This window comes from Rhineura floridana, chromosome 20 (assembly GCF_030035675.1).
Source record: "Rhineura floridana isolate rRhiFlo1 chromosome 20, rRhiFlo1.hap2, whole genome shotgun sequence".
Classification (NCBI taxonomy): Eukaryota; Metazoa; Chordata; class Lepidosauria; order Squamata; family Rhineuridae; genus Rhineura; species Rhineura floridana.
In genome coordinates this window covers 297,877-318,188 of record NC_084499.1, presented here as the reverse complement: position 1 = coordinate 318,188, position 20,312 = coordinate 297,877, and the positions used below count along the sequence as shown (strand labels likewise).

The following is a 20,312-nucleotide window of genomic DNA, read 5'->3' as shown; positions in this document are numbered from 1 at the left end:
ATCATGCTATATTGTTTTTTTGTGCAGTGTACCTCCAAAAGCTGTTATTAAAATGTAGAAGACATTCAACAATAAAATACACTGAAATTTAATAAGAACGAAACAGCAACAAACTAATAAAAGCAGATAAGCCACAATTAAAACATATTAAAATGTATTGCTTGGGTTCCAATGAAATGAAAAAGGGCCCAGGGCAAGAGAATGTGATGCAAGCCTGTTTCGGTGTGGCTAGAGATGTGCCCTCAAAAGTAGCAGTGAAAAGATAACTTCAAGTTCCCAACAATGCATCTACTTTTGTATTTGTTAGCTTCAAAAAGCAGTACTTGCTAACAAGGTTGTAGGAGCCAAACCCAAACAAGAGCCTGTGCCACAGTGTTAGTGCCCCCATCAAGCTGTGCATCTTGGCATCTGCAAACTACATGGCAGTGAAAGGCAGTAAGTGCAGCCCTAAGCAAATCTACTTGGAAATAAATGCCACTCAGCTTGATGTGGACTTGCCCTCTGTCGTCAGTGCCCTCAGGGCTGCAGCCTAATTGACTTCCTTCACATCTTGCCTTCATATGCACCTTCCCTGGACTGTTTATGAAGAAAGAAGTGGAGCTGTGTAACTGCCTGTGCTTAGGCCCAGTGAGATTTTGCAGCAATGAATGCTAAAATACAGACAGAAGGAGCGACCCATATGCCACTGTTAGCAAGCAGACAATTCCAGTCTTCAAAGGGCTTTGAGCCAGTGCGCTGATCTACACACCTGGAGGGCTGGCCTTCCTGTGTTTATTATTTATTTATTTATTACTTGAATGTATATGCCACTTTTCCATACAAATATGCTCAAAGTGGCTTACAAAAATGCAAATAACGTCAATAGCAATCAATTCAAAAACAATCATTTCAAAACATAACAATCGAACAGTAACTCCAATTGATTACCTAAACATCACATTTAAAGTCATCATAAAACATAAAACAAGCTGTCAATTGAATCATCAAATTAATATAATATGTCAATATTAATAACATAACATTCCAATACAAAATCAGAAGAAAACTGGTGTTTTTCAGTCTAGCATTGATGTTAAGAGTCTCTGCTGTGTTCAGAAGGAACAAGTTGTGGGTGTTCCATTTATTTATTTATTTATTTCGTTAAACTTATAGACCGCCCCATAGCCGAAGCTCTCTGGGTGGTTCACAAGACAAGAAATAGCAAAGTACAAGACATGTATCAATATAAAACATATAAAAAGTTAAAAATTATTAAAAATTAAAACAATGTCAGCGTATACTAAACATAATTAATTAAAAAGCCTGGGTGAAAAGAAAAGTTTTGACCTGGCGCCGAAAAGATATTAACAATGGCGCCAGGCGTATTTCCTCCAGGAGATCATTCCACAGTTCGGGGGCCACCACAGAAAAGGCCCTTTTCCGCGTTGCCATCCTCCGAGCAGGAACTCAGAGGAGGGTCTTTGATGATGAACGTAGTGTACGGGCAGGTTCATAACGGGGGGAGGCGTTCCAACAGGTATTGTGGTCCTATGCCGTGTAAGGCTTTATAGGTCAAAACCAGCCATGACAAAGGAAAGGGCACTCTGTAAATGTTCAGAAAATCTTTCTGCTCTGTCCACGTGGCCTGCAGGCAAAAGATTGAGAGGAGTCTCTGAACGCAGGTAAGAAATACAATCCCACTGCCTTTAAAAAAAAAAAATCTCCACAAGCAGCCGCAGCTAGCTGTGTGCCTGTTGGAGCTGGTAAGGAGGGCATGCATTTGATGGCTTTCCTCTGCTATATATCTCCATAGCATCTGGTCATCAGAGGTGGACTCATTCTAGACAGGGAGGCTACTCTAGGTATGTCACTCTGTCCTCTGTGAATTTATTTGATTCTTTAAAAAATTCCTCTAAGTGAACACATCATGTGCTTTGGTAAAGCTTAATAAATTAAATTAATACCTTGTCTTTCTATGAGTTCCCATATTCACAGCAGCTTGTAGTATACAGTAAATAAATAAACTGAAAATACAAAAAAGCATTGTCAGAGCTCACCAGGTGTCTGCTCTTTTATTATTTATTTTTATTTAACAAAATGTATATACCACTTGAATGTAAAAAACCCCTCTACATGGTGTACAATAAATATTAAAATTATCAAAAACAGTTAAGAACAAGTAATTAAAAACATTTTTAAACAGTGATTAAAACAGCAGTAGAGATTTAAGCGATTATAACACAGTAACACCTATGTGTCTGGATAGGCTTGTCTAAATAGAAATGTTTGAAGCAGGCACCGAAAAGAATACAATAAAGGCTGATGTCAATGGGCAAAGTTCCAAAGTGTCGGCGCTGCCACGCAAGTGCGGAGTGAGTGTCCCGTTGGCACCTGGGACTCGCCAGCTCCACGGCCTGAAGCAGCTGAGGGGTAAGGCGGCCCTGCAGGTAAACTGGTCCCGAGCTATTGTGGGCTTTATGTACCGCTAGCAACACCTGGACCGTGGCCTGGTGCCAAACTGGCAACCAGGGCGGATCCCCGAGCAGGGGGATGTTGCAGCTGACCGGGCCTCACTCCCACAGCAACTTGCGGCTGCTCTTCACACTCCCCTTCCACGCTGATTCTCCAGTCATGGGGGGTCTTGCTGGGCCCGAGACCTCCTGCCACTGTATTGCTGGAGGTGCCTTACTCTGAGCCAGCCCAGAGTTGTCAACACTGACTGGCAGCAGCTCAGCAGGGTTCCAGGCAGGTAATCATGGCAGCCCAACTTCGAGGTGCTTTGCATTGAACCTGGACCTTTTGCATGGAAAGCATGTGCTGCACCCCGGGGTCCCTCTCCCCGCAGGTGCGCTCCTGCAGGGAGGCGTGGGCAAAAAACAAGACTGCCGGCGTCCCCTGAGCACGCGCAGAGGGCATTTCCTCCGGCGCAGACAGGGAGAACGACTGAGCCGCTTGCCTCCCCTCCCCTCGCGAGAAACAGACCGCCTAGATCCTTCGGGCGTAGAAGACGGCGGCTGCGCCTTTAAGCGGGCGGGGGGCGTGGCTCGCAAGGGCTGCCGGGAAAACAGCTGGCGCCCCTCCCACGCCGAGGTTTCGGTCGTGGGTGCAAGAGGAAGAGCAGGTGAGGGCGGCGCGGGGGAGGCGGCCGCCTTTCTCTTAGCGCCGGGCGCAGCTCGCCGCAGCTCCCGGCATTGGTGGGGGGAGGCGCTCCCCGCTGTCCTCGGCTGCCCCTGGCAAGGGGCGGGTGGGAGTCAGGCAGCCCCTTCCCCCGCCGGCGAGGGCTGGGCCATCCGCGCAGCCAGAGCCAAGGGGGCGCTTCAAAGCCCTCTCCCTTCCCCTCCTCGTGGAGCCGCCACCCCTCCCTCCTTGGCTGGCCGTCGGGGTCGGCTCCTTTCCGGGGTCTGAGCAGAAAAGGGCCTTCGCCGGCTCCGCGGGCCGGGCGGCGACTGCGCGCGGGCCGCCTGCTGCTAGACAATCTCGGGCGGGCATTCAGACGTCTGCGCGTCACTTTGGGGGACGCTTCCTGTGCCTGCCCCGCGGTGGCCCCGGGGAAGGCGGAATCGGGGCGACCCGGAGAGGAGCCCTGAGAAGCGGCTGCCGCGTCCACGGAAGGCAGCGCGCACGTTGCCCACGCCGCCCCGGGAAGGCAGTGAGGAAAATAGCCGTGCAGGAATGAGCCCGCTGGGAAGAAAGGCCCGCTGCCGCCCAACGGGCTTTTTCCCAGCCGAGGGGGAGGGAGCCGCCCACCGCGGCAGTGCCCGTCCGCCCTTCGCTGTAACCAGCCCAAGTCCTTACTCTTGCCTAGACATCCTGCCCCCTCTCATGGAGCACCAGCCACTGCTCCTCCCTCATTTTATCCTCACAGCAACCCTGTGAGGTGGGCTAGGCTGAGAGGCGGGGACTGACCCGCCCCAGGTCACCCAGCGAGCGTCATGCCTGAGCGCAGATGTGGGCCTGGGTCAGTTCTCTTGCAGCTGTTGTGCTGCCGCGCCAGGTGGGGCTTGATGTGTACGCAACTCTTGCCACACTCAGACTCAGGATCTCCCAAGGAAACTGGCCAGCTGGAGGCTTCAGACGGGAAAGGAAGGGCTTTTTTACACCACTCAGCATTGTGACTCTTTGCCACATGATCCTTGGAAGGCTTTAAAGTGGACAGAGAAGGCTGTCGGCCATCATCAGCCACAATTGCTAAATGAAGCTTCCATGATCAGGGACAGGATCTCTGAGTATCAGTTGTGGGGGACCTTTATGGCCTGCATATGGTTTCCTGGAAACATCTGGTTGGCTCCTCTGGGAAAACAGGATGGTGGCCTGATCCGCAGCCTTGACTGGGTTTGTGGGTGTCCGTCAGAGCCCGCCCTGGGCACGTAGCTCTCCTCTTCCAGGACCGGGAGCTCTTTGCATGGAACAGCTTCTCCCTGCCCTTAAGATTCACTCCAGGATAAGCCAAAGCACACATTCCCTCCCCCAGTTGCCTCCTCTCTGGTCGCGCCTTCCTTAGCTCCTGTCATTCGCACTTCTGCCTCTGGCAGCCCACAGTCCTTGTGCCTGGCCCAGTTGGGCCATGTGACCCATCTGATGCGGCAGAATTTGCTGTCTGCTGGCCAGTGGGCCAGGACTCCTCTTTTCTAGCCCCAGGCAGCTTTCAGGCCTCATGAGGCATGGAGAGAGTGCCTTCACTTTCAGAAGCGCCAATGAAATCTGGAAACTTAGAAGTGAGCAGAGTTTAAATTCCTAAAACGAGGGGCAACGCCAGGCTTGTTGTGCTCTCCAGTCTTGAAAACCCTAATGAAGCCAGACCAGTTGTGAATATGGGGGGGTGGTACTAAGCACATGCTTAAAATAACTCTTTTTATTTATTTACACCACAGTTGGGTGCACCATCCCTTGCCATAGAGATTCCTGTAATCAGTAGCCTTGTCTTGCATGCAGCATTTTTGGAGTGAATTGGGGAGGGTGACAGGCCCTCACTCCAACACACACGCACACTGGTCAATGTGACATCTCTCAGATTAAAGGTGCTGCTTTAGACCACTGGCCCGGCCCCATCTAGCCCACTGTTATCTTTACTCTGACCGGCAGCCCCTGCCCAGGGCCTTTCCTAGCCCTGCTACCTGAAGCTGTTTTCGCTGCCTCTGCTGAGGACTGAGCTGGTGTCGTTCTGCGGGCAAAGGAGCTGCTCTGCTTGGAGTGGGGGGGCCCTCGCCCTTTCTAGGGAGGACATGCCTTATGTTGTGGTCACTGCTTCTCTGTGGTCCACGTGATGGAGATACCTGCTCCACAGGGCACTACCAGAGGCGTTCTGCATTACTGATGCATCAGCATAATTCATGGCCAAGGAGGGTGTGTGGCCCTCCTGACCAGGCTGCGGTGTGTGTGTGAATGGGCCTCTTACATCTCAGTTTCTCAAGCACTGACTTCAGACCTGTATCCTGGGAGCCACGCTATCTTCCAGAGGCTCCTGTCGGAGTTAAGAACATAAGAAGAGCCTGCTGGATCAGGCCAGTGGCCCATCTAGTCCACCATCCTGTTCTCACAGTGGCCAACCAGGTGCCTGGGGGAAGCCTGCAAGCAGGACCTGAGTGCAAGAACACTCTCCCTCCTGAGACTTCTGGCAACTGGTTTTCAGAAGCATGCTGCCTCTGACTAGGGTGGCAGAGCACAGCCATCCTGGCTAGTAGCCATTGATAGCCCTGTCCTCCATGAATTTGGCTAATCTTTTAAAGCCATCCAAGCTGGTGGCCATTACTGTGTCTTGTGGGAGCAAATTCCATAGTTTAACTACGCGCTGAGTAAAGAAATACTTCCTTTTGTCTGTCCTGAATCTTCCAACATTCAGCTTCTTTGAATGTCCACGAGTTCTAGTATTATGAGAGAGGGAGAAGAACTTTTCTCTATCCACTTTCTCAATGCCATGCATAATTTTATACACTTCTATCATGTATCCTCTGACCCGCCTTTTCTCTAAACTAAAAAAGCCTCTAAATTAAAAAGCTGCTCATAAGGGAGTCGCTCCATCCCCTTGATCATTCTGGTTGCCCAATGAGTTCTCCAATAAGAAGACCATTAACAGTGGAAAAGAGCTCTGGAAAAGTCTTGCCTGTGGCTGTTGATTTTCTCCTCCACTGTGCAGCTGCAGAGGACGGCTTGGAGTGCTTCACAATATATATGTGGGTGTGGGCTATGGGGAGACCTTCCCAGTGCCCCCATGATGCTGTGCATCCTTGGGGATAGTTCCAGAATTCTCCGTGAAGGGTTGTGGCTGGCGCCCAAGGCAGCATGGAAAAGCAGCAGGCCGTTCTGAGCCACCCCTCCCCTCTCCCTCGCTCTCTTTCAGGATCCCTTCTCCCGTGGGCCACTGGCTTTTGAGACCCGAAGATGCAGGCAGAGTCCCTCTTGCACAGCGGCTACTTCCACCCTGTGCTTCGCTCATGGCAGACGACAGCCGCTGCCTTCAGTGCTGCCAACCTCATCTATCCCGTCTTCGTCACGTGAGTCTGTTCCTGCCACGTCCCCCTTGTGGGCTGCTCGTGCTTGTGTTCTCAAGCCCCACCTTGCACTAGTGGAGAACTTACTAGCAACAACAGCAGCGGTTTTTAGCGCATTCGGGGTAGTGGGCCTGATTCTGTGGCACTCCCTCTCAACATATTATTATCATTATCATTATCATCTTTATTTATACCCCGCCCTTTTTCCAAACTGGAACTCAAGGCGGCTTCCAGATAAAAATAAGTACATATCATTAAGAACCTATAAAAATGTAAAACATATAAACATATAAAATCAGCATTAAAACAGGATTAAACTATTAAGATGTTAAAACCAATTAGATATACACTTAAAATACTGCAACCCAGTTTAGGAGCATACAAGTAAAACAATAACATACAGCATCCTCTTCAGTCTCTACCCTTAAAACCTTCAATTCCAAAGGCCTTCCGGAAGAAAAAAGTCTTTAGCTGTCGGCGGAAGGACTGCAAGGAGGAGGTCATTCTTGCCTCCCTAGGGAGGGAGTTCCAGAGCCTAGGGGCAGCCACCAAAAAGGCCCTATCTCGTGTCCCCACCAGTCGCACTTGTGAAGGTGTTGGGATAGTGAGAAGGGTCTCTCCTGAAGATCTCAGGGCCCGGGCAGGTTCATGTAAGGAGATACGGTCTGACAAATAGCCTAGACCTGGGCTGTATAGGGCTTTATAGGTCATAACCAGCACTTTCAATTGTGTCTGGAAACAGACTGGCAGCCAGTGGAGCTGTTGCAGCAGGGGAGTTGTATTGTCCTTGTAACCAGTCCCAGTTAACATTCTGGCTGCAGCTCGTTGCACCAACTGAAGTTTCCGAACAGTCTTCAAAGGCAGCCCCACGTAGAGCGCGTTACAGTAGTCTAAGCGGGATGTAACTAAGGCATGTGTCACCATAGCCAGATCAGACGACTCCAGGAACAGGTGCAGTTGGCGCACTAGTCTTAACTGTGCAAAAGCATTCCTGGGCACCGCAGAAACCTGGGCCTCCAGGTTTAAGGCTGAGTCCAGGAGCACACCCAAACTGCAAACCTCCATCTTCAGGGGGAGTGTAACCCCATCCAGCACAGGCTGAACCCCTGATTAGACAGGTCCCTCCTTGCTGAACTTGAGGCACATCACTAAGACTTTCTTATTTATTATTATTTTTATTTTAATACAGTTATAGCCCACCTTTGTTTTCATGATAGAAACCCAAGGCAGCTTACATGAGGTTCCCAGGCGGTCTCCCATGCAGGCACTGACCAGACCTGACCCTGCTTAGCTTCAGCAAGGAGCTGGCCTTATGTGCCTTCAGACCATAGCCTTCTTCCAGCAAGGTGTTTTAAGGTAGCGTTTGATGTGTGAGCCAGTGTGGCGTAGTGGTTAGAGTGTTGACTATGACCTGGGAGACCAGGGTTCGAATCCCCACACAGCCATGAAGTTCACTCGGTGACCTTGGGCCAGTCACTGCCTCTCAGCCTCAGAGGGAGGCAATGGAAAACCCCCTCTGAATGGTGCTTGCCATGAAAACCCTCTTCATAGGGTCACCACAAGTTGGGATCGACTTGAAGGCAGGCCATTTTGGTTTCATGATACATTTTAATAATTTTTTCTCATGGTTTATTTTTAGGCCTACCACTTAGAAATGCTGATGCTTAAGCGGTTATTTCCTTATCTGCAGTTGGGGGGCTGGGGGGGCCATGACTTGTTCGAGGCTGCCGAGTGAATTTATGATGGGGGGCTTCTTGACCCTTGGCTTCCAGCCACTATTCTGCTGCCACTCAGCATGGACTTGGGTCATCTCTGCCCTTCTGCTTGGAAGTGTAGAATCCCACAATCCTCTCCATGGGGCACAAAGCCCCAGGCCCAGCAAGCGTTCTCTTAAAGGGGGGGCGCCAGCTGTCGCATCTACTGGAACAAGAATTGGGGGGGCAGGTGAGGCTTCTGCTCATCACCTCTGGCTTTCTGGAAATGGGAGCCTTATATTCGGGGATCCTGCCCCTTGCCCATGCAGACATCTCCCTGCACGGAATGCTGGATTTGCACAACAGCGGCATAGTCAGGTGACGGAAAAGGAGTTTCTTCCCCCGGCCGTGAGCCGGCCTCCAAATGCACTGGGGCTGCTGGCTGGTTCCACTCCATGGCTCCCACCAGACTTCTCTAAAGGCCTCACCTCTCCTGCTTAACTCTTTCAGGGACAATCCAGACGCCGTGGAGCCCATCGCCAGCCTACCTGGTCAAGCCCGGTAAGTGAACATATCAATGGCATATTAAAATGGACAAAGCTGTGTTTATATTGGCTCCTTCTAGTCAAATGCTGTCTGCGCTGACTCTCCATAGAGTCTTCAGGGGAAGAAGTTTTCTCAGCCCTCCCACCGGGACCCCCATTATGAAGGTGCCGGGGTTGAACCTGACACTTTCTGCATGCAAACCTCAATGCAGTTCAGTTTTGTTTCCATATTTGCCATCTACCATCGAGAAATGAAAAAATACAATATGTGAAACAACAGATACCTTGTAGGTTGTTGCAACAGATAAGACATGAATCAACCACAACACATTGTCCTAACCGCCATCATAACAACTCCCAGTGTAAGATTCAATAAAAGCAGCATGAGATTTAGATAATGCTAAGGCTACTGTTTAAGCAATACGTCTTGACATCTGTCAGCCAACAAAAAGTTGATGTTTTGACAATCTGACCTATTTTCCAGACCCAACAGCAGCTGGAGAAGAAAGTTGTTTCCAAGTGATAAATGAATGGGGTGGTTTAGAACGTAAGAGGTTCTGGAAAGTAATAAAAAAATGTTAGTTTAAAAAAAAAAAAGAGGCTGCCTGAGGCTGGATCAGGCCATTTGGCTCTCAAATCCAGCATTCTGTTTCCACAGTGGGCTGCCTCTTCGGAAGCCACAAGCAGGACCGGAGCACCAGAGTAGTACTCTCCCCTCTTGGGATTCCCGGCAACTGATATTCCCGCTGCCTCTGATCCTGGCAGGCTGCACAATTCCCTTTTAGAATCATCCAAATTGGTGGCAGCCGCTAAATCTTGCAGCAGTGAATTCTGTGGTTTTAACTGTGTGCTGTGCGAAAAAGTCCTTCTTTTAGTGTGTGCTGAATTTCTCTGCTTTCTCAACACTATGCATAATTTTATACACCTCTAGGACATCCTCCGCCTTTACTTAGAATCATAGAATAGTAGACTTGGAAGGGGCCCATAAGGCCATCAAGGCCAAGCCCCTGCTTACATTTTTAAAACGTAAAAGGCTCCAAGTGTTGCACCCTTTCCTCATAGGGTAGTTGCTCCAACCCCTTGATCGTGTTGGTTGCCTTTTTCTGCACTTTAAAAACAGAGTGCGTGAGGTCTTTGGTTTCTTCTGTGCCACAAACCTTAGCATGGGCATAATGGGCAAAGGACTCTACCTGTGCAACTGCTGCCATGGACTGAGGCAGCCCTCCAGGTCGCATAACTAAGCAGGACTGTCTGTTGTGACTGGTGGCTGTTCTGCAGGCATCCCAGGACACCCAAGATGGCCTTAACTGGAGATGCTGCCAGGGGCTGCACCTGATCCTTGAACGCTGAGCATTTGCTTTGCCATGCAGCTCTGGCCTCCAAGGGGCCACGTGTGGGTCCCCTGCAGCTGCTCCCCAGTACTGTATTGCTCCTTGACTTCCCAGGAGTTATTACCAGCAAGTGGCAAACTTCTGCCTCTTTCATTGACTTTGTTAGAAAGAGTTTCTTCCTAACTGCCCCGTCCCTCAGCAGAATGCTGCCTTCACTCCCATCTTGACGGCTGCATGTGTTCAGTAGGCAGTAGCCACCAGCCTTCCTAAGCCACGGAGTAATCACACGTGCTGGCCATCTGGGGGCGAGATATCAGCGCGAATACCTTGCTATTTTCTCTAGTCTTTTGCTTAGGTGATACCTAATTCCACACCTGTTGCCTATAAACATGCAAGAGGAGGAGGCCACGGGCACAGCAGTTCCTGCATGGCCAACCCCGACTGGTGCCAGTGATCTGGACCCACCTACCCACTCCGGCTGCCCTCACACTTTCCTTGTGGCATACATTAGTGCAGCCCGCAGGAAGCCGTTTCTTCCCTCTTGGGCCAGCCTGTGGATCGGGTTCTTAAGATCAGTTGGACAAGAGTAGGTGCAGGGGGGAGTGTCATTTGGGGCAGGGAGAATCTGATGGGGGGTGGCAAGAGGACTGGTGATGGTGGGGCAGGGGCAGGGCGGGAGGAATTTATCATTTTCTGACTCTACCAAGAGGCGTCATGTGCGAATGGCTTCTTTTTGGGGGTCAAACTTCACATGCTGGTGTGATTATCATACTCCCCCCTTTCTCTGTTTCAAACTAAGAGCAGCCTTGGGGCCCCATGTGGTCAAGGTCAAGAGTGCGGTACTGGATGGAGGGGTTCACCATTTCCCCCTGAAAATCAGCCCCCGAAAGCTACTCTTTGTACGTGACACTGCGAATAGCAATGTTTGGGGGTGGAGTGGGGGGCACTCTCAGTGGGGAAGTCTCTGTGATGTGATGCTTACTCCAAAGGACCTTGAATGTGAACTGCTGGAAGTGGGGGGGGGGAGCACAGAATGGTAGGGAAAAAGAGCGAGAGCCGGTTAAGAAAGGGACTGCGGGACTCTTCTCCAGTCTTGCCCCCCTGCGCCCACTCCCATCCCAGTTCTGGTCACAGGACAATGGACCTCCTTTTTCCCCCTGTCCTGTTGGGTGGATTTGCATCTCCCTCATGGCTGCTGTTCCTTTTTTTAAAGAGAAAGAGAGAGAGGACAGGAAAGCCCATCGTGGGGGTGCAAAGTGTCTTGTGTGGTCTGAACCCTGAGTGGTGGGGAGACGATGTCCCAGTGTCTTCAGATGCCTTTGCCCCCCTGCTTCCGCCCCCAGTCTTCACGCAGCCTTTTCTCTGGGCCCTGCCAGATAACAGCTCCTGAAGGGTAGAGCCTCACCTCGCTCTGTGGCTTCCCAAGATAAAAACCCTTTTGTTGCTGTCTGCAACTTGGAGGCGAGAGATAATGTTCATCCCAAGGTCCCAGCCCACCCGTTGGGCTGAGGGGACAGAGCTTGCCCGTGCTGGCCTTATTCTGGCTGGGAAGGGAGTGTGAAATGCCTTTTGCAGAAGCCTTTGCTGTGGAAGACTCCAGGTTGGCTGTGGTCTGAGGAGGCCCGTCCAGCCCTCTTCCTCCCAAATGGAGGCAGTTGCTCTGAAGGGGGCAGGCCTTTGTGAGGCCTTTTCACTTTCAAAAACACAAAACGTGGCTTGCTAAAACTTAAAAATGCGAAGTAGAAAGAACATAATGGACAAAAATGCATAGCAATAATAAACATAATAAAAACAAGCCCCTTAACACAGCAGCCATGTTGAAAGCAGGTGAGCAGGCTTAAGTGAGGGATCTTCCAGAATCCTCTGCAATATGCATGCATTCCGCGGTGAGCTCTGCTGGTTGACTTCGTGCCTGTAGCATAACTGCAAACGTTTTAAGGACAAAGGTGGTGATCCTACTCGTGCCCCATTGCCATGTGGGTCTGAGACACTGTGAGTCTGGTCCAGCAGCCAGGCTCAGTGGGCTTGATCCAGGCCACTTGCTGGGTCCCGTGGAGGCAGCTGCTGATCCTGAATGCCTGTGTGACCCCCACTTTGTTCACAGACTGGCTTTTGTCTCTCCCTCTCACCCCTCCTGCCCTGCCCTGTCCTGTCCTGCTCTGCCCTGCCCTCTCCAGGTATGGCATCAACAAGCTGGAGGAGATGTTGCGCCCCCTGGTGGCTGATGGGCTGAAGTGCGTGCTGATGTTTGGGGTACCAAGCAATGCTGCCAAGGTGCGCAAGGGGGCCGGGTGGGTGTAGGAGCAATTTCTGCCAGAGATTAGATTAGATTCAGTATTTATGTCCCTCTTTTCTATTAATATAATACTCAGTGGCTTATCATACAAAACAACAAAAATACAATATAAGATTCTAAAACTACATATTCAATATGATGATGATGATGATAATGCATTCCAGCTGCTGTTTGTCTTGCTGTCTGCAGCAGAGCAGAGTCCCATTCCCCCCACTAGGTGGCTCCAACCCAGATCCCCTAAAAGGCCATCCTAAGTGCTGGCCTCCCATCCCCCAGCATCTGCCCGCAGGCAGACGCCCGCAGGCAGCAGGCCTTCCAACCTGCAGTCTCCCTTCAGTCCACGTCAGTCCCTCCCATCTCACCCCCCCCCCCCAGCATCACCCTCAGCTGCCAGAGCCCTTTGCTTTCGTCCTTGCCTGGCACAAGGCTTAAGCAGTACTTGGGGACGTGGGAGGGAAGCAAAAGCAGCCAGGACCTCAGGCCACCCTACTTCCAACGCACACTGCCCCACCCTGGGGCCTTCCCCGGGGCCACAAATCCAGTCCTGACTGCCGAGCTGCAGACCCCCTTCCTCCTCGCCCTCTGCTGGCTTTTGCCTTGCTACTTCTTTCCTCCTGTCTTGCCCTGCAGGATGAGCGTGGCTCTGCAGCTGATGCCAAAGACACATCAGTGATCCAAGCCATAAATACGATCCGCGCCTTCTTTCCTGAGCTGCTGGTTGCCTGTGATGTCTGCCTGTGCCCTTACACCTCTCACGGACACTGCGGTGAGGGCTGTGGGGTGTGAGCTGTGCCCCCCCTTGTGTTAGCAGGGCCTCGAGGAGGAAAAAAATTACCAAGGTTCAAGGCCTCTGATCACATGGATGCGTCCATCCATCATATCTGATGGTGCCACGATGTGGCATCCTGAAAGATTTTTTAAAAATCCTCAAGTTCTGTAATGTGTGTTGCATTATGCAAGTGTCTGTTTTGCATAAATTTGCTTCTGCTGGTCATAGGAAGGTGCCCAGATCTGCTCCGTTCATGAAGTAGATGCATTCCTGGACATCACTTCTTTAGCAGAAACTTTGGTTCCAGAGGTAGGAATAACATGGAAAGAAAAGGGATAAGTTCCTACACCATAAAAAAGGAGAGCAGTTCAACATATTTCAGCAAACTTTTTTAAAAAAACAATATGTATGTCTTAAATGAAACAACCAAGTCTAGTAAGCCTTGTATACAGACCACTTGAAGATTTCAGGCAGGCAGGCAGGGACAGCCACTACCCTATGATTGGTCTCTCTCTATCTCTGCCATCCTCCCCTGTAGTCGAGCAGACTCGTCTGCAGTAAGCAGTGCTTCCAGGGCACCTGAAGCACTGTTTACTGCAAAGGTGCCTGTGCTACCTGGCAAGGAGCACCACTCCAGCCGCGCATGAGAGAGCTGCCTGCAGCAGCTGCGGTCCCGTAGACGAGCTACATTCTGACTATGTCAGCGAGTGCACCCTCCCCAAATGGTCTGCCTTCCTACAAAGACGGCTTTCATGGTAAGCGGTATTCAGAGGGGGTTTACCATTGCCATCACCCAATGAGCTTCATGGCTGTGTGGGGATTCGAACCCTGGTCTCCCAGGTCATAGTCCAGCACCTTAACCGCTACACCACACTGGCTCTCGCACCCAAAAAGACTTTGTTAAAGGGAGTGTCTTTCCTGGAGGATTGGTTTGCTGAGGGGTTACTGTACATTGATGCCTCTTGGTGGCTGGATTTCCTGCTCAAACTTTATAGTGCACTCAGGCTTCCAAGGTTTTTCCCACACCATTTTTATCCAGAACCTTGTTTGTTTAAAACAGGTGTGGCCCCCCAAATGTTGCTGAATTGCAACTCTCATCAGCCCCTGCAGCGAGCATGATGGGAGTTTAGCCCAGCAGCAACAGGGGCCAAAGGTTCTCCACACCTGGTTTAAAAAGCATGCTGTCATGTTGTGATAGAAATTCTGGACACTGTGTGGCTGGTGTGGGGCTTGCCTAAGTCTGGGATTTGGCTCCAAGAGGCATCACTGAAGCCAGGAAAATTTGGGGGTGGGGAGGGGAACTGAGCGACCATCAGGCGGCGCCTTGAGTTTTGCCCTTTGTTCTCACCGCTTCAGGTGTCCTCCGGCAAGATGGCACCCTCCAGAACGAAGCCAGCTGTCAGCGGCTGGCTGAGGTGGCGTTGGCCTACGCCAAGGCAGGTGAGAGCCCCAGTGGTTCCAGTGCCCTGTTGCAGGCCCCACGCAGGTGCTGCGGGAGGAAAAGGACAGGCAGGAGGCTGCGGGCAGGCACACGGAACTCACTGCCCCAACAGCAGGGATGGCTGCTTACCTGAGATGCCTTTAGAAGAGGATTTGACAAATTCGAGGTGGAGGAGGAGGAGTCCCACCTCTGAATGCCAGTTGTTTGGGGGCCAACCAGTAGGGAGGGCTGCTGCCTTCATACCCTGCTTGTGGGGGTTGGGTGCTGTGGGGAGAGTAGTCTTCCCCAGGGCTCCTCTGATGTTGCCTGGCTAGGTGCCTTGGGACTGGGCAGCTCTCTCCAAGGGAAGGTCTGAGGTCAGGGATGGAGCAAATGGAGTCTCTCCGTGCCCCCCCCCCCCAGTGCCTTCCCACCTCTCTTCTTCTTTCAGGATGCCACATCGTGGCCCCCTCAGATATGATGGATGGACGCATCCATGCGATCAAAGAGGCCTTGATCTCCAACGATATGGGAAATAAGGTGGGTAAGGAATTGGCATCCCCTGCCTGCTCACCCAACCGTCATATGGAGCCTGTGCCAAACCAATGCTCTAGAATATTTTAAATTGGATGCAGTGGTGCCTCTGAGCATGGACAGAGAGTGTCTTTGACTCACCACAGCTGTTACTCAGCAAGTGACACCCCAATGTGGCCTTTTCTTTCTAGGCCAGCCCTACCCTTGGCTGGTCATACTGCAGCCATTGGGCCTAACCCTTTGTGCTGAGGTTGCCCGGGCGCCTACCTCCATACACTTCTCTTGCCTTGTGGGGCTGCATTATGGCAGTTTGAGGGTCGGCCCACTGAGGCTGTGAGGGTGCCCAGGGAGGAAGCCCTTTGAAGCTCAGGGCCAGGTGCCCCCTTGTCGTCTCTTGTATCCGCAGGTTTCGGTCATGAGCTACAGTGCCAAGTTTGCTTCCTGCTTCTATGGCCCGTTCAGGTGAGGCCTGGTCTGGTTGCTGCTTTAGGCCTCTGAGCCAGGAGGGCTTCTGCATTCCGTGTGTGCTGAGGGGGCCGGCTGCAGTTGCGGGGAGGAAAGAGCCTAGGGCAGCCTCCGAGTCTTGATGGTGTGGCTGAGGCCTTAAAGGCTTCCCCATTCCCCGACAGGAAGGTGGGGCTGGGGTGTGGGGGGTGCATCTCGGGGCAAATGCAGCTAGGATTATTATTATTATTATATTTTATTTATATATGCAGGTAGGAGGTCTCTTGATCCTTCTTGCCTGTCTTTCTGGTTTACACAGAGATGCAGCCCAGTCCAAACCTGCTTTTGGAGACCGGCGATGTTACCAGCTCCCTCCGGGATCACGGGGCTTGGCTTTGCGGGCTGTGGTGAGTTTTGTAGGGTCCCATTTGCAGGGCTGTGTTGCCCAGTTGTTTTTATTTTGCCCTGAAAGGGAAGCCTCCTTGCCTCTCCCCCCCCCTTCTTGGCTTGTAGCTGTGGACACTGGGGGAGGAGTCAGCCAGGGTGTGGGCAGAGGGGACTGCTGGTGGAAACCCTCCACTCTGACTTGTCCTGCAACACAAAACAAAGGCCCTCTTAGTGGGTTTAGCGTGTCTGCAGTTGGGAATTAAGGCTGAACCTGTTGATTTGGAGGCACTGCCTTGACTCCAGTGACCTCAAGGCTGCTGGTCTGTCCTCCCTACTTCATTCCTTCCTGAAAATCTTACTGGGTCTGCCCCAATCAATGCTCTGTCCATGGATTGTCCCAGATGTCCAAGTAAGAAGCCAGAATCTTTGCTCGGATTGGTGGCCATTCCCAGCATGTTCCCTTGGGTAGCCAGGTCTGCAGGGCCATGGGGGAGGGTGCACATGGGGAGGGGGTGCATGTGCATGTGCAGGAGACAGTAAAGCAGCTCTAGGTACTCTTCATATTACATGCGCAAAGTCTGCCTGTCGCCCCAAACAACAGCGATGCTTCGGAGCAGCCGCAGTTGCTCAAGCACAACATAAGCAGATGTGTAAAGTGATGCATGTCAGAACTAAAAATCTTAAATTCACATATATACTCATAGGGTCTGCGCTGACCAAGAATGTTACCTTGGGGTCACACTGGATAGCTCAATGGAGATGTCAGCCTAGCGTGTGGCAGCTGTGAAAAAGGCAAATTCCATGCTAGGGATCACTAGGAAAGGGACTGAAAATAAAACTGCCGAGATCATAATGCCATTGTATGAATCTATGATGCAACCATATTTGGAATACTGTGCACAGTTCTGGTCGCCTCACCTCAAGAGTTGGAAAAGGTTAAGAAAAGGGCAACCAAAATGATCAAAGGGATGGAGCGATTCCCCTGTGAGGAGAGGCTGCAGCATTTGGGGCTTTTTAGTTTAGAGAAAAGGTGAGTAAGAGGTGACATGATAGAAGTGTATAAAATGATGCATAGCATGGAGAAAGTGATAGAGAAAAGTTTCTCTCCCTCTCTCAAAATAACAGTAGAACTCAAGGACATCCAGTGAAGCTGAACATTGAAAGATTCAGGACAGACAAAAGAAAGTCCTCCTTCACACAGCACATAGTTGGAATTCTAACCCATAGGAAGCAGTGATGGCCACCACCTTGGATGGCTTTGCAAGAGCATTAGACACGTATCTGGCGGATGAGGCTAATCTTGATGGCTGTGGTCTGTCTCAGCAGTCAGAGGCAGGATGCTTCCGAATGCCAGTTGCCGGAAACTGCCGGAGGGGGAAGCGCTGCTCTTGCACTCAGGTCCTGCCTGTGGCTTCCCTTTGGGGCATCTGGTTGGCCTCTTTGGGAAGAGGATGCTGGCCTAGATGGACCACTGGCCTCCTTCAGCATTTCAAGGCCATTCCCATGTTCTTAAGTACTAGAGAGCACCTGTTATGCATGTAGAAGGTTCCCCGGGTCAATTCCTACTATGATGGGGAACTAACTCCAGCCAGAAGGGTGATGGGGAAGGCCCCTCTCTGCCTGAGAGCTGCTGCCAATCAGAGTAGACAACACAGAACTAGTTGGACAAAGAGTTTGATCTGCTCTGTGGCAGGTTCCAGCGATGCTGTGATTGCCCTTCTAATAGCCTGCCTGTGTTTTTGGCTTCCTATCCCCTCCTCAGGACCGGGATGTACGAGAGGGGGCAGATATGCTTATGGTGAAGCCAGGGATGCCCTACCTTGACCTCGTGCGGGAGGTGAAGAGCAAAGTAAGCCACCTGCTCCCATCCCCCAAATGCGGAGGGGGGTTGGTCGGCCTCCGGGGGAGGGTTTGCAGCATCTCAGCAGAACTAGGGGAAAATGTCTTTGCTGCCAAGTGTGTGTTTTTGTGTTCCAGCATCCCAACCACCCGCTGGCTGTCTATCACGTCTCGGGAGAGTTTGCCATGTTGTGGCATGGAGCAAAAGCCGGGGCCTTTGACCTGAAGGCGGTGGTGATGGAGGCCATGGCCGGGTTCAGGCGAGCGGGTGAGAGAGGAAGGGAAATGGGGTGGGAGGAGGGGGCTGTGATGCCGCAGGGATCCTTTCCTCCGATGCTGACATCACAGGGGCTGGCACGGTGTCGTGGAGTACTTTCCATGGAGTTACTATATTATTATTGTTATTAATTGCCTGCCCATCACCAATAGGTCCCAGGGTGGGTTACAAACTCTAAACTACAGTATTAAAAAGAATTAAAATACATTTCAATCACAAGAATGGGGTGGGTTCTGTTTATATGTCGCCTATTGTATCTGATGTTGACTGTTGTGAACCGCCCAGAGAGCTTCGGCTATGGGGCGGTATAAAAATTTAATAAATAAATAAATAAATAAACATTTCGGAACAGTTAGGAATGATTTAGGAGCCGCACAGCTGGATCAGGCTGAAGGTCCAAATCGGTCCCATTTCCCATAGCCGCCGACCAGCTTCCCCTGTGGGAAGCCCACAAGCAGGAGAGGAGTGGAAGGGCTCTTCCTCTCTTCGCTTATGATCCTGGAATAACAGCTCACAGACACTGGCAGCCGTGTTTCCTCCTCCATGGATTCCCCTTCTACAGCTGCCTGAGGTGCTGATGCTGAGGCGGGTGAAGAGTGCAAATCCAAACAGGGAGGAAATCACAGTAGTGGAGAGGAAGAGATGGGACAGGCAGGCGGTCCAAAGGGGATATCGGACTTTTATTTATTTATTTATTTATTTGATTATTTGATTTATATCCTGCCCTTCCTCCCAGCAAGAGCCCAGGGCGGCAAACAGAAGCGCTAAAAACACTTTTAAAATATCATAAAAACAGACCTTAAAATACATTAAAACAAAACAATGTTAAAAACATTTAAAAAAAAGCTTTAAAAACATCTTTTTAAAAAAGGGTTAAAAGACTTTTGGGGAAATGAAATCAAGAAACGGAGGCAAACAGAAGATCTTTTAAAATTAGGGAAGCATATGTAAATAAATTATGTGTCTTTTAAAATGCATTTTTAAAAAAATTCTCTTGGCAGGGGCTGATATCATCATTACATACTACGTGCCTCAACTCCTCCAGTGGCTGAAGGACATGCAGGCATGAGGCATCTCTTTTGTGCGAATGAAGATGCAAGAAGCATCCTGGAAGTGTCTTGGAATCAGTAGAAAGGACCAAGTGGATAGCGGTGTGTGTGTGTGTGCTCTAGCATAGCCCTGTTTTAACAGATGCAAATCCAGCACAAGCATAACTCTAAAGCCCTCCCACCCCCCAAGAGATGTTTTAACAGAATCCTTCAACTTCTGCCTTCTCAGCCTGGACACTTTTTAAAAACATGTTTCTTTTTTAAATGTTGCAAACAAGGAATAGTTAACACTCCTTGCCCTGCAGGTATCCTTTCTGCACCAAGAATCAGTTAAAAGTTAACCAAAGTGATTTATGCATCACAAATGGTCCTTTGGTGAGAGATCCTGTCACCACAGAGGCCAGCTCACGCCCAAGCCTTGCTGGAACCTCTGTCCCAGTGACGCAGTCTGCCTGGGGGGGTGGGGGGAGTGAGGGGAGAAGCAGCAGGTGCATTGTCATGCAGTGATGGCACAGCTGTTGGGCTTGAACGTTGTTGCTTTTTTGTCGGCTGCGTTCCAAGTTCTTTAACCTGATGCAGGACAGGTGCAATTCACAGGTAAATCTTTACCTGCCTGCGACATTTCTTTGCTGGAAATGACACATTTTCTACACATCTTCAGAGCAAAAAGTAAAACAACCAGAGAGCGCTGGGCTGCGGCTTTCACCCGCTCTTCAGTGGACTAGTTAGGGAAGTGAGGATTCCCAGCGGGCCTGCTTGTGTTTAATACACAGGAAACAGGAGATGGCACCATTTCAGGGCAGAATGTTGGCTTGCATCTCGCTGCGTTTAACAGCACAGGAACAGGGCCTGCTGGAAGCTGCTGGCAACCCTCCTCGTTTTGACATGTGACACTGGAAGCAAATAATATATGTGCGCTTGGAGCAGAAATAAAGTTCCAGTTGGCTGGAAAGAGAGATGAGTACTTGGAAAGAAATTAGTTCAGCTGCACGTAGACTGCAGAAGAGGCGCAGGGCTTGTGCCTCGGGGGCGCCATAGGCATGCGGAGGGTGCGTTTTCGGGGCTGTGAGAAAACGGCCGAGCCGAGTGGGCCACAAGGGAGGCGGAGGCCGGGCCGGACTGCTGTCCCTTTCCGCTGCATCGTGTGCGAGGAAACGCTCTGCTGAGTGGTGTGTTAAAGTGGATGTGCGAAGAAGCGCCGGCTCTTCTGTGGCCCGTCCGGGTCTTGCACTCCTCGCGTGTGTGCAGCGCCGAAGGGGG

At 50.9% G+C, this 20,312-nt stretch overlaps 1 protein-coding gene across 3 annotated transcripts; it reads left to right on the top strand.

The window, feature by feature from the left end:
• Nucleotides 1-1,348: 1,348 nt before the first annotated feature.
• ALAD (aminolevulinate dehydratase) lies at nucleotides 1,349-20,006 on the top strand. Of its 3 annotated transcripts, XM_061603615.1 has the most exons (13): nucleotides 1,349-1,841; nucleotides 2,275-2,409; nucleotides 6,317-6,470; nucleotides 8,672-8,722; nucleotides 12,215-12,311; nucleotides 12,964-13,099; nucleotides 14,459-14,542; nucleotides 14,974-15,062; nucleotides 15,463-15,518; nucleotides 15,820-15,907; nucleotides 17,650-17,736; nucleotides 17,865-17,994; nucleotides 19,005-20,006. In XM_061603615.1, exons 3-13 carry the CDS (start codon nucleotides 6,358-6,360, stop codon nucleotides 19,070-19,072), a joined length of 999 nt encoding a protein of 332 aa, XP_061459599.1. In that variant the 5' UTR covers nucleotides 1,349-1,841; nucleotides 2,275-2,409; nucleotides 6,317-6,357; the 3' UTR covers nucleotides 19,073-20,006. The 3 variants fall into 3 exon arrangements, with proteins under 3 accessions (XP_061459599.1, XP_061459598.1, XP_061459600.1); XM_061603614.1 differs by lacking the exons at nucleotides 1,349-1,841; nucleotides 2,275-2,409 and adding an exon at nucleotides 2,980-3,100; XM_061603616.1 differs by lacking the exons at nucleotides 1,349-1,841; nucleotides 2,275-2,409 and adding an exon at nucleotides 3,138-3,628.
• Nucleotides 20,007-20,312: the final 306 nt, after the last annotated feature.